General features: G+C 58.5%; 1 protein-coding gene across 1 annotated transcript; it reads left to right on the top strand.

Moving 5' to 3' along the window:
- Positions 1-309: 309 nt before the first annotated feature.
- On the top strand, positions 310-12879 carry MAF1 (MAF1 homolog, negative regulator of RNA polymerase III). Its single transcript, XM_069780294.1, has 8 exons — positions 310-625; positions 3442-3580; positions 7005-7133; positions 7989-8154; positions 9167-9288; positions 9833-9952; positions 10475-10594; positions 10857-12879. Exons 2-8 carry the CDS (start codon positions 3498-3500, stop codon positions 10876-10878), a joined length of 762 nt encoding a protein of 253 aa, XP_069636395.1. The 5' UTR covers positions 310-625; positions 3442-3497; the 3' UTR covers positions 10879-12879.
- Positions 12880-12901: the final 22 nt, after the last annotated feature.

Here is a 12901-nt window from a genome sequence, read left to right as displayed (position 1 = left end):
GCCCCGCCCCCGCGGGAGTAGCGCCCCGCCCCTCGCCCCGCCCCTGCGAGCGCAGCTCCCGCCGAGCCGGGTGGGGGCGCCGCGCACACCCCTGGCGTGATTGACAGCCGCTCCCCCCGTCTTTGTCCCCGGCAGCCAATCAGGACCCCGAGCGCTCCAGCCTGTGGGAGGAGCCTCGGGCCTGTCCCCTCGGAGGGCGGGCGCGCTGCCGTGACTGACGTCCTTCTCAGCCAACGGGAGAGGAGGTCCGCGGCGATTGCCAGGGCCGCCCTCCAATGGGGAGGAGCGGGCTGTCAGCCGCCGCTCGGGACGGACGGGCCGCGGGTGGGGCCTCGCCGCTTGTTGTCGTCCAGTGCCCGAGGAGAGGGTCGGCCGCTCGCTCGCTCGCTCGCTCGCCCCGGGGGACTCCCAGGTCTCGCTCAGCCGCTCGCTCCGTCCCGAGCAGTCGGGGACATGTCGAGGTGGGCGGAGGCCCGGTGGGCCGGCGCCAGACGGCGGACGGCGGCCGAGGCACACGCGCCCTCCTCGAGCTTTCCCCGGAGACGCCTCCCTTTACAAACGCCCCGAGCTTGAAGGAGCTGTCACGGCGAGGAGGCCCCGCCGGGACCGAGAGCAGGAAACGCCGGTAAGCCCCTTTCCACCGCCGCCCCCTCTCGTCCCTTCGGAGAACACCACTACCCCGCCGCGGACTACATCTCCCAGAATGCACTGCGGTAGCGCGCAGCGCCCGGGCCGCGCCTGGGCCGCGCGGGGCATCCTGGGAGCTGTAGTCCTAAGGGGGGCGGCCCTCAGCCCGCCGCGCGGGGCATGCCGGGATGGCGCTGCCTTTCCCTGTCACCTTCAGGCCCTCGCTACCTCCTGCCCCACGTTTGTCCCCCTGACCCCCCCCCCCCAAAAAAAAACCCCTTTGGATAAAGCTGCTTTAAATTTAAAAATTAACCCTCTGTAACTTCGAGGGGTGTTCTCCACCTGCTTCCACCGTCCTGGTTTGTTGCGTGCTGAATCGGCCCCGGGGTGAGGAAGGAGACGGAGCCGTGGTTTCAAGGCCAGGTATGGCCTACCTTGGTGTTGACCGGCACCGCAGCCGGCAAATCTCTCTGCCCTTGCTTCCACTGGTGCCAAAGCAGGGTTGAACGCCACATTGAACACCTTTTGAACGCAGTTCGGCTTAAGGGTGGTTTTATTCCGCCACCCAAGGTAGTAGCTCCGCCTGTGCTGGGGTAAAAAACAAAAAAACAAAACCAAAAATCCATATCCCGTAAAATTCCCGCTGTGCGTGAAGCGATCCGTTGTTTTCCAGTGTCGAAAGCAAGCTGAGCTTTTGCTCACGTTAGTCCTTCTCATCTCATCGTTGGCAGGTCTTTTGCTCTGGTCCGAAACGGGCTGGCACATCGTCCCAGCTCCCACCCACAGAGCGATTCTTTGGTGGGAAATGGCCACCAGCTCTGGATTTCACGGTGTCTGCATCCTTTCTCTGGTGACGGCAGCTTTACAGACCACAAGGAGCAGAGCTCACTGCCTTTGTGCAGCTCCTGCTCGCCGTGCAAGCCCTGCAGAACCAGGGGTTGGGCGCTGGGGCAGGTTTCAGTGTCAGAGGGACCTGTCAGCTCAGGGTTTCAGGGCAGCATCTTTGCTCAAGCAGCATGACTCCTACGGGTTGCTGGTTTATTGTGAACACTCAAGTTGCATGGTGCCTTTTGCATCATTAAAGAGGTGCTGGGGAGTGCTGCCAGCCGGTCTCTGTGCCGGGAGACGGAGATGTGCTTGTGGTGTGAGGACGCTCCAGCAAATGTTTCGCTTTCTGCTCCTGGTCCTTGCGCATTGGCATTTTTTCCCCGGTTTTCCCTTCTCCATCTTCCCAAGTCTGTTCCTGGGCTCGTACCTCTCTCCTTTCAGTCACAGCAAGACAGAAAAGGTCGGGCCGGTGCAGGGGCTGCTGCAGAAAAGCCTGGTTTTCTCTGATGTGGAAGACTGGCCTAGACCAGGGAGCTGACAGGCCAAATATTGGTGCTTTAACAAGCTGAAAGAAACCAGAGACCTGCACAAAAGCATGTCAGAGTTGTGGGAACTTGCTGTTCATCTGTGCCTGGGGGGAATTGCTTTCCCGCTTGGAGGGCTATCGATCCCTACAAGAGCCAATATTTGATGCCGGATGGGGGTTGCAGAGCCATTTTCTGCTCTCTGGGGCGTGGGAAGAGCTGTCTGCTGCTTTCCCAGTCACAGGATGGGGTGGGGGGGTTTGCCAGCACCAGTTAGCTTGGGCTGTTCTGATCGGCGGCTCGGGGTTGTGGTAAATGCTGAAGCTGCCTCGTAGATACGGTGTTTACTTTAGCGTCGCTTTGACTTGCACATCATCAGGTTTAGTCATGATGGGTATCATCACAGTAAGAGTATCCCTGGCCCTGCCGCGGTGTCGGTGCCGCGGTCATGCAGCAGTGTCACCGGCACGCAGCGTCCCCTTCCCGCCTGCAGTCCTAAAACCGAAGGGCCAGGAGTCATTCCTTCTCCGACCCCGTCGTGGTGGCCAGGACAGGGGGACACCTATCTTCCCTGGGAGGCCTGGAAGGGGCTGCTGCTTCCCGAAAGCCCTGGCATCGTTTCCTGAGAGCTCTGGCATCGCTTCCCTGCCTGTTTACAGCTTCTCCTGTTACAGACCCGGAGAGGCCCCGAGCTGGGGACGGAGCGTGGGCTGGGGCCGGGCCGCCTCCCCCACTTCACATCCAGCAAGCTGCCCGTCCATGTCCCTCTGGGGTGATGCTGCCCTGCCTGGAAATAGCAGCTGAAGGCTGCCGTCCTCCCCACAACTGGGGGGAACATTAACCAGTTAACCCATCCCGGTGTCGGTTCTGCTCGCGGCCGAGGGCCGTGACGGGCCGTGGAGGTGCAGGTCCCTGAGGGGCTGCCGTGGCCACCCCAGACCTGCTGCCAGAGACCACCCTGGGGCCTGGCTGGGACGTCCGTGTCACTGCCAGCCCATGGCAGAGCAAGTGCCGCATGCTTTTCCCCAGCTTTGAGGGAGAACAGTCCAGCCAAAAAAGGCTGATGACCTTCAGAAGTGAGGAGGGGAGCTTGGGAACTCCCTGGCAGAGCACACTACTGAAGCGGTGTGTAGCTGCCGGTGTAGGTGATGCGGGCATGACCCCTGGCACGCGCTGCGGGTGAGCTCGCTCTTACTCATGAAGCTGAAGTCAGGCAGCGGTGCATAGGACAGGACCAGACGAGAGGTGTGGGTGCCGATCTGGGGCTGTTGTTGCTCTTCTGGCTTCGTGACTTTCCCATTGCCCTGCCTCTGCGCTGCCTTCTGAGCGTAGAATCGTTTAGGTTGGAAAAGACCCTTAAGATCATTGAGTCCGAGGTCCTGACAGGGCTGGCCAAACTGCAGCCCTGCTGGGCGACCTCAGGCTTCTCCCTCCCCAGCTGCAAGGATCTCTCTCTTTGCAGGATACGCACGCTTTGCAGCAGCTGTTGCACAGGGAATCGCTCCAGAAGCCGAGACAATGAAGCTGTTGGAGAACTCAAGTTTTGAAGCAATAAACTCCCAGCTGACGGTGGAGACGGGAGATGCTCACATCATCGGCAGGTGAGTGCTGGCAGCTGCCTGCTTTCTGTTGGGGAAGGAGGGCTGCATTCTCAGGCTTTTCCCGAGAACAGTGTCAAAAGTTGTTGCAGTCTGGCAGTATCAGTGGTCCATCCTCGATCCTGCCGGAACAGACTGCTGACTCGCTGTGGAGCTTGGCTCCAAAGCAGGAACTTCTGTGATTTTCCATTGTCATTTCCTTCTGGGGACAGGGAAGGCCGGCTGCGATCCCGTCCAGCGCTCGCTGCCAGCACATTCTGGGCTCAAGACATGCTGCTCAGAGTCGAGCGAGCGGGCATGATACTGGTGCTGAGTAATGGAGGAGACGGAGGAGAGGCCATGCTCACTAGTGCCCATGCTCTGGTCTCACATCGCTACTCCCACTGCACCCCCACACACGCTTGCTAACGAGCAGGTCTGTGGCTCTGCCCCCATACTGCTGGGCTGTAGAGCCTGGCCCACAGCCCAGTCAGGAGACTGGGGGGCATCTTGTCCCAGGACAAGGACTGTGGGGGGGGGGCGTGCTGGGCCCTGAACTGAGGTGTGGGATGGAATGGGACAAGATGCAAGGTGTGAGAGCTCAAAAGTTTGTTACAGACAAAGAGGAGACACACTGTGTATGTACAAAGCCAACCATCTCTTATTAGTATAATTGAAATTATTCAGTAATCTTCTTATTCAAGTCATTGTTAGTCTACATCTAATTATTACAGAGGACAAATGATAATGCAGTATAGAGAAAGCCTCAACAATATTAATAACACAATTTAATTGCAACACGCACACAAACTCTTTAGTTTTGGTCCTTTTTTCCAGCAGTAATGCTCCCCTCCCACTGCTCTGCCAGCTCTTAAAGTTGGCGGCTTTGTTCTGCCAGGGAGGGTAACGGGTGAGCTGTTGGCATCCGGTCCTTCCCTGGGAAGAAGATGATGTTCACACTGATGATTTCTCCTTCCTCGCTCTAGGATCCACATGGGGTCATTTTTATATGTTCACTAGCACAATTCTACACCTCTGCTCTTTCTTCCCTGGTCTGCAGCTCTGTGTTACAGCTGAATTTACTCCGCATGGTGCCTTTTCTCTATGTTAGAAACTATTCTTTTGTCCTCTTTGCTGCCCCTAAAACCAGTTTTGTCCCAGTCCAGGTCTCCATTTCTCTAGCTAACCACTGGTGAGCTGTTCCTAGCTTCCTCCGGTGCCAGCCTGTGCCCCGTCTCATACCATCCCTGCCTGCACTCCTCCACGCCACCCCCCACGCCTCCACCTCTCCAGGCTGCTGTACCAGGCGCCTGTTCCTCTACGTCCTTACGCTGAGAGCTGTAAATGTCCCATTCTGCACACAGCAGTTGCCCGTCACTGCTGCCTACGATAGTGGTGACTCCTCACGGACCCAGGTTGTGGTAGAACAACTCAGCCACAGGCAATTGGTCACACAGAGAAACGCTCTCACAGCCAGACCACGTAAAGGAAAGCTGCAGGTGCCTGGGGGAGGCTCAGCCAGAGCAGGCACTGCAAGCCTCTGTCCTGAGGCCTTGCAAACTCAGTACACAGCTCACCAGCAGTGATGGCGCTATGTTACAGGGCTGCGTGGTGGTAGAGGTTCTGGGGACTCTCTTGGCTGAGGCTGCTGGTCCTGCAGCTTTCTGGACATAAATACAGACCTGGTGAACTTGGTCATTTATCTTTACTTTGCTTACAAGGGATGCAGCCGCTGAGGTGGGCCAGGAAGGGAGATTGATTCATCTCTGGCTGCTGTTGCCACCTCTTTCCCTTGGTCATTTTGGTGCCTTTTCCATGAGATTGCTGCTTAAAACACTGAGCACCGTCTCCTCCCGAAGCAGAGGACTGGGAACAACCCACACCTGGTGCTGGTGGGTCCAGTGGCTTTGGGGAGCTTCTTCCTGCAGTCCTTGGTCTTCTCCTCTCTGGGGCAGGGAGGTTCCTGCCAACCTCCGAGCAGCCTCCTGGGGAACCCCAGAAAGGAGCGGTGTTGGGACGATTCGAGGAACTTCCTCACTGATCACTGAGCAGCTCGAAAATCTTGAAGGAGCTTTCTGTTTCAATCATGGGTGTGATGCCTGGGTAGGCGCTTGGCTGCCTGGCAGTCCATGAGGTTGTCTTGCCCCCCCAGCTTCCGTGGGGCCACCACAGGCTGGGATCAAGTAAAGCTGATCACCTTGGGGGGGACCAGAGTGCTTTTCTATACAGTTCATTCATCAAATCATCAAATCATAGAATGGTTTGGGTTGGAAGGGACCTTCAAAGGTCATCTAGTCCACCCCCCCTGCAATGAGCAGGGTAATCTTCAACTCGATCAGGTTGCTCAGAGCAACACTGGCCAACCTGACCTGGAATGTTTCCAGGGATGGGGCATTGACCACCTCTCTGGGCAACCTGGGCCAGTGTTTCACCACCCTCATTGTAAAAAATTTCTTCCTTATATCTAGTCTGAATCTCCCCTCTTTTAGTTTAAAACCATTACCCCTTGTCCTATCGCTGCAGGCACTACTAAAAAGTCTGTCCCCATCCTTCTTATAAGCTCCCTTTAAGTACTGAAAGGCTGCAATAAGGTCTCCCCGGAGCCTTCTCTTCTCCAGGCTGAACAACCCCAACTCTCTCAGCCTTTCCTTGCAGCAGAGGTGTTCCAGCCCTCGGACCATTTCCATATCCCTCCTCTGGACCCGCTCCAACAGGTCCGTGTCCGGCTCATGCTGGGAACCCCAGAGCTGGACGCAGTGCTCCAGGGGGGTCTCACCAGAGCGGAGCCGAGGGGCAGAATTCCCTCCCTTGACCTGCTGGCCGCGCTGCTCTGGATGCAGCCCGGGATACACTTGGCTTTCTGGGCTGCGAGTGCCCATTGCTGGCTCACGTCCAGTTTTTCATCCACAATTGTTCTGTTGGAGCTGGGCAATGGGACCTACCAGTCACTTGGAAAAGCTTTTCGGGTACCTCTGACAGGTTCCTTCTGGCTGTGCGGCATGCATTGACGCTCAGCAGCTCAGGAGCTGGCAGCCGTCTTGGCTCAGGGCGGCAGCGAGAACCCCTTCTGCTGGGCTGGCTGGGAGTTGGTGCTTTGCCAGCTGTGGACCTATTTTTGGTCCTGGCTGAAGGGATCCTTTTCGGGCTTACCGCTGGCATCGGTTTGACTTGCTGTGCCAAGACAGGACACCACAGCAGTGAGGCACACTTTCTGCTTCTCTTTTCTGACCTTCCCCTGCTAGCAGCGATGGAGGCTGCACAGGGAGAGCTCGTTGGGATGGCTCTGATGCCCCTGGAAGAGCCATTCAGCTCAGCCAGCCTCTTCTTTGTCTCCTTGGGGTAAACATCTATATCTCCATGCATACATACCTACATATGTGTAAGGAAATGGGTTTGTGGCAGCTGGTGGCTGGGCTGGCCTCAGTCGTGGTGCTATGTATCTCTGCAGGATTGAGAGCTACTCGTGCAAGATGGCTGGTGATGACAAGCACATGTTCAAGCAGTTCTGCCAGGAGGGCCAGCCGCATGTCCTGGAGGCCCTGTCGCCTCCTCAGACCACGGGGATCAGCCCCAGCAGGTACCATGGGCTGGGGGTAGTTGTCTGCCATGCTCCGCACCACAGGCAGCAGTAGTGTGTCTGGGGGTGGGTGTTGGGATTTGTGGAAGGAAGGACGCTTCGTTGGTGGCTGTCCTCATTTCTGTGGCCGTGGGCTGGCTGTTCTGCTTGTTCATAGAATCACAGAATCATTGAGGTTGGAAAAGACCTTTAAGATCATCGAGTCCAACCGTGAACCCAGCACTGCCAAGTCCACCACTAAACCATGTCCCTAGTCACCACATCTATGCATCTTTTAAATACCTCCGAGGATGGTGACTCCACCACTTCCCTGGGCAGCCTGTTCCAATGCTTGGCAACCCTTTTGGTGAAGAAATTATTCCTAATATCCAATTTAAACCTCCCCTGGCACAACTTGAGGCCATTTCCTCTCGTCCTATCACTTGTTACCTGGGAGAAGAGACCAACTCCCACCTTGTTACAACCTCCTTTCAGGTATTTGTAGGGAACGATAAGGTCTCCCCTGAGCCTCCTTTTCTCCAGGCTGAGCAACGCCAGTTCCCTCAGCCGCTCCTCATAAGACTTGTGCTCCAGACCCTTCACCAGCTTCATTGCTCTGTTTTGGACATGCTCCAGCACCTCAATGTCTTTATCATAGTGAGCGGCCCAAAACTGAAGGCAGTATTCAAGGTGCGGCCTCACCAGTGCTGAGTACAGAGGGACGATCCCTTCCCTAGTCCTGCTGGCCACACAATTTCTGACACAAGCCAGGATGCTCTTGGCTTTCTTGGCCACCGGGGCACACGGCCAGCTCATATTCAGTGTTGGCCCAGGCTGTGCCGGTGACACTGCTAACCCTGCCATTCTGCCTCTCAGGCTCAGTAAAAGTCAGAGCGGTGATGAGGAGGGACCACTGAGCGACAAGTGCAGCCGCAAGACCCTCTTCTACCTGATAGCGACACTCAACGAGTCCTTCCGCCCAGACTATGACTTCAGCGCTGCCAAGAGCCACGAGTTCAGCCGGGAGCCAAGCCTCAACTGGGTATGTGAGCAAAGCGCCCTGAGGCAGGGCAGGTCCTGCACCCCTGGCTCGGATGGCCTGCCTCTGTCCTGGAAGAGAAGGCAGCTTGGATCTGGTGGGCGAGTCTCCGGTCCTCCGGGGAGCCCCACAGCGCTGCTGTGATCCCGGGTAGCTGTTCCCAGGGCATTCCTTGCTCCCTCCTCCGGCAGTGACAGCCCTAGGATGAGGTAGTCCTCATCCTTCCCAGGAAGAGGTTTGTGGGGTGCCTTTTCCAACAGCCGTCCTGGGGTGGTTTCCTTCAGCAGCAGCAGCAGCCTTGCTCTTTGCTCTTCTTTGGCAGCCGCCTCTCGTGAGCGAGTTTCTCCATGCCAGCCTTGGTTAGGCTGCTCTTTCTCAGGGCAGGTATTTAGAGGAAGGAAGGGGAAGCATCAGTGGCTTGAGTTCCTCCTGCAAAGGACTTCCCAGTCTGCTACCCGGTGCTTTCATCCCTGTGCCCGTAGTGCTGGTGGCCAGATGCTGCTTTACCTCGCACTGGACAGAGGAGTGGCTCTGCTGGGCCTCCCAGGTTCTGATCTGAGTGTGCAGGTGCCAGAGCCTCTGTCTGTCTGTCTGTCTGTCTGTCTCCTGGCTGTCAGGGTCCAGCAAGGCTGCCCTCGTCAAGGAGGCAGATGGAGCAGGAAGCATCCTCTCTGACTGGGGAAGTTTGCCCCATTTGCAGAGAGCCTTCGAGGAAGCCACGCTTTTTGTTGAGAGAGACTTGGGCTGCCTGTGCCCCACAGATCCTCTGATGGGTTTTTCCTCTCCAGTTGTGTTGCTTCCCTGCCGCCTGTCTCCTTGCTTCCACCTCAGGGCCCTGAATCTAGCACAGCAGTGTCTGGCCATCTTGCTTCTCCCCTCCACGGTCATTGTCAGGCTCCAGCATCTCCTCTCGGTGGAGGAGGGATGGGGAGGATGAGCTGCATGGAGCGTGGGAGGGAGGAGGGCAGGCAGCAGCTCCTCTGCTCCTCTCACGGACCTGGCTCTGTCTCTCTAGGTGGTGAATGCTGTCAACTGCAGCCTCTTCTCTGCCGTTCGGGAAGATTTCAACGCCCTGAAGCCACACCTGTGGGACGCTGTCGACGAGGAGATCTGTCTTTCGGAGTGTGACATCTACAGGTAACGGGCAAGTGCTCACCCCTGGGCCTAGATCCTCGTCCCTTTCACGCACGCAATGGCCTGCAGAGAAACAGAGTTATTTTTCAATAAAAGGTTATGTTTTGGCACGCTCACCTGCCTGTGTGTGAGGACTTCCCACTGGAGCTGGGCAGGGTGTCTCCTCACCAGAGATCACTGGCTCCCGGCTCCTTGCCCGTGGAGGGGGAACCGCTGCTGCCGTCCCCTCCCACGCAGGACTTCCACGCCCTGGAAATCTGCGCCCCAGGCAGCAGCAGCTGCACTGGCTGGGTCTCACCCTCCTTCCAAAGCCAGCCCAAGGGCACAGGGTGGTTCCTGCCACCCACGCAGCCTGGCTGACTAGTCTGACTAGCCCTGTGCTGCCTGGCTCTGAGGACGCTGACTCACTCCTGCCTGCTCTCTGCCCGCCCCCCCGAGGCAGCTCTCCCTCTTTCCTTCCTCTGACGTACAGCTGGGCAGAAAACGGGGTTGGCACAGGGAGCAGAGTCTGGCATGGTGTTTCTCATGCCTCCACTTGCTGTTGCAGCTACAACCCCGACCTGGATTCAGACCCCTTTGGAGAGGACGGCAGCCTCTGGTCCTTCAACTACTTCTTTTACAACAAGAGGCTGAAGAGGATTGTCTTTTTTACCTGTCGTTCCATCAGGTCAGGCCACATGACATCTCTGAAGTCACCCTAAAAAAGAATCACCTTGCCGCATCCCCTCAGGGGAGGAACCTTTGGCCCTCGCTGGCCCCTCAGCTGGGTGCGGTAGATATGTGCTCAGGAGCTGCCCTCCCGGCACTGCTCCAGCACCGTTGCCTGCACGCCAGGTTGGCCAGGGAGAATGGAGCTCAACCAGAGCCCGGTTCCCTCCGTCCTCCCAAGATGCACGTCACCAAAGGACAAGCCGAAGGGAGCCGTGGTCTCCAGGGAAGGGGTGGCCCTTCACCTGGCACCACGCTGCTCTTCACAGGCACGGAGGGGCACATATAGGGGGACAGTAACCCCTTGGGGGGCACTGCCCACGGCCAGCCCCTCCTTCCCGTGGGCTTGATTTGGATGCAGAGGAGACTCTTAGCAGGGACCTAAGCCCACTGGAGAGAGGAGCGGGATCTCCCCCGCGGATGCACCGTCGCAGAGGGGTGCCGGCTGGGCGCTTACATTGTGCTGCCCTTTTTCCTCCAGTGGGTATGCATACACGCGCTCGGAAGCTGGCAATGAGCTGGACATGGATCTTGGTGAAGAGGATGTGGAGGAGAAGAGGGGTGCCGGCGATACCGAGAGCGGCAGCATCGAGGAGGACAGGTGTGTGAACTCAGCACTCTGGCTTGGCCCAGCGTGTCGACTGCAGGCTCCCGCTCCGAGGGGAGAGGAGCTCTGGCTCCTGCAGGGGGACGAGGGCCCCGGCCTGCTGGGCCTGAAGTTTCTGCTCCGCTGCCTCGGGAGCGTGGCTTAGAGCTCGATGGGGCTGAGCTGCTCTTGCACCGAGCAGCAATGCTGCTCCCTCTGTGCCTCCTCCTGCCTCAACGTGGCCACAGAGCAGTAACGCCCGTGTGCTTGGTTACAGGTTGCAAGTTATTTGCATGTGAGTTTGCAGAACCGCTCCGAGGTGCCTGGCAGCCCTGCCGAATCGCCGTTCTGCCTGCATCCCGCAGACGAGGCAGCCCCAAGCTCCCAAACTGCCCCCCACCCAGCAGCTGCGGCATTGCTCTGCCCGACACATACACTGGAGTACCCCAGGCATCTTGGAGCATGACAGACTGAAAGCAGCTGCGGCCTCCTGGCTGAAGACACATCCCCTCGCTCTGGTGCTGCCGGCCAACCTCCCCTTTCCCCTCGCCCGTGGCTGCTGCAGCGCGGGCCGGGGCTCACCGGACAGCTGTGTGGGAGCTCCGAGAAGCTTTGCTGCACTTTATTGCTGATCTCATTGGCTGCACTGACCTGCAAACTCCTCGTGGCGCTGAAGCCGGGCTGGATCTCCCTCGAGCACTTTTCCGGACTGGTTGTGACCCAGCAAACGCCGTCCGTCCACAGCACTGGCGGCAGCGGAGGGACGCCTTTGCCCGGCCTCCTCTGGAAGCAGCGTTGCTGAACTCCCCACGAACTGTCCTCAGCTCCTTCCCCAGAGAAGAGTCCATTTGTTTCAAAGAGGTTTGCTTTGCTCTTGCCCTCCCACAGTGGTTTTCTCTAGTGTTTTCGTTTTGTTGGTTGGTTGTTTTATCTTTGCTGGGTCGTGCCAGCGTCCTGCACTGGTCCTGTGCAGAGGGGTCCCACCAAGCAGTCCTGCGGGTGAACGCTGGACTGGGCGCCTCAGCCCTTACCTCCCATGGTTTTATTTGGGGTTTTTTTTAAACCACAGCTGACTTTTGGCAGTCTGGAGGCCAGAGAGGGGCTGGAGCACGGTGGAGCAGCGGCCATGGTGCCAGAGCATGGCTCAGCCCTTGCTGGGGGCTGCAGTGTCTGTTTTTGTGTTGGGGGTGACCTCGGCCCATGGTGGGAGCGGGGTGCTGCTGCTCACACCCGCGCTTTTGTTCAACCGCATCTCCCCCCATTCTCTCTGTCCCCCTCACCCAGGTGCTGCAGGGGCAAGCCCCTCCTCTCTGCCCAGGCACCTAGACTTTCGGGGGCCAAGATCCCCCCCTCCATATCCCAGCATGTGCCGGGTCAGGGCAGGGAGAACTCAGCTGAGCACGCACAAATGAGGGGCAGTGGCTGCCACAGCATCTGAGCTGCCTCAAAACGCCTCCCACCCCCCACCCCGAGAGGAGCCAGCGTGGGGCAGTGCTGTTGTCACAGGTCCTTGTCCCACCTGGGGCTGCCTGTGCCACCCCTGCCCCTCTGACTGGGGGTCTGTTGGGGGCGGTCTCCCTCGTCCCTCCCGCTGGGGGCTGAGCGGCTTTTGGAAGAGTCTGGCTGGGGAGGTGGAGCGGATGATGCCCCGAGGCTGGAGACTCCCACTGGTGGGGGGCTTCCCCAAGGGGCTTCCCCATGTCCCTGTCCTGTCCTGGGCTTGGTGGGAGGTGAGAGGCTCCAGGTGAGGTTGCAGACCCGGCTCCAGGCTCTGGCCAGGTCAGGCAGGGCTTTGGGCTGCGGAGGGAAGGCAGACAGACAGACAGACAGACAGGTATCCCCACTCCCTCCCCCATTGTGGAGCGTGCAGATGTGGGCACCAGCAGCAGCGTGGTGTTACCGATGGCAGCTCTCCCCGGCACCTCTCCCTCGCTGTAACTCCACAGAAGCTTGTTTTTAAGTTGGAGTTTGTTTCCTCGTTGCTCTTCAGGACAGACCACAGCCCCGGCCCCCCGCTGCTGCCTGGGGAGGGGTTTGCCTTTGGCTCCCGTCACGCTGCCCCCTTCTCCCACCTTAGCTCGCAGGACCCTCACACCTCCCTCTGCACCCACCTGGGCTCCCCAGTGCCCCAGCACAGCCTCTGCGGGGTGGGAGCAGGATTTGGCCCCGTCCCATCCCTGCCATCCTTCGCCTCTCTACTAGCGCGCTGCTGTGGCTGCCTGCCCCGTTTGAACCCTGTCAGGGAACTTGGACTTCACGGCATAGCAATGTATCGTTACACCAATAAAGTTTTTCTGTGATTCGCCACCCCTTCTTTTGGGG

This window comes from Haliaeetus albicilla, chromosome 3, assembly GCF_947461875.1.
Source record: "Haliaeetus albicilla chromosome 3, bHalAlb1.1, whole genome shotgun sequence".
Classification (NCBI taxonomy): Eukaryota; Metazoa; Chordata; class Aves; order Accipitriformes; family Accipitridae; genus Haliaeetus; species Haliaeetus albicilla.
Note: the sequence above shows the minus strand (reverse complement) of the source record. Positions and strands in the feature narration are given on the sequence as shown.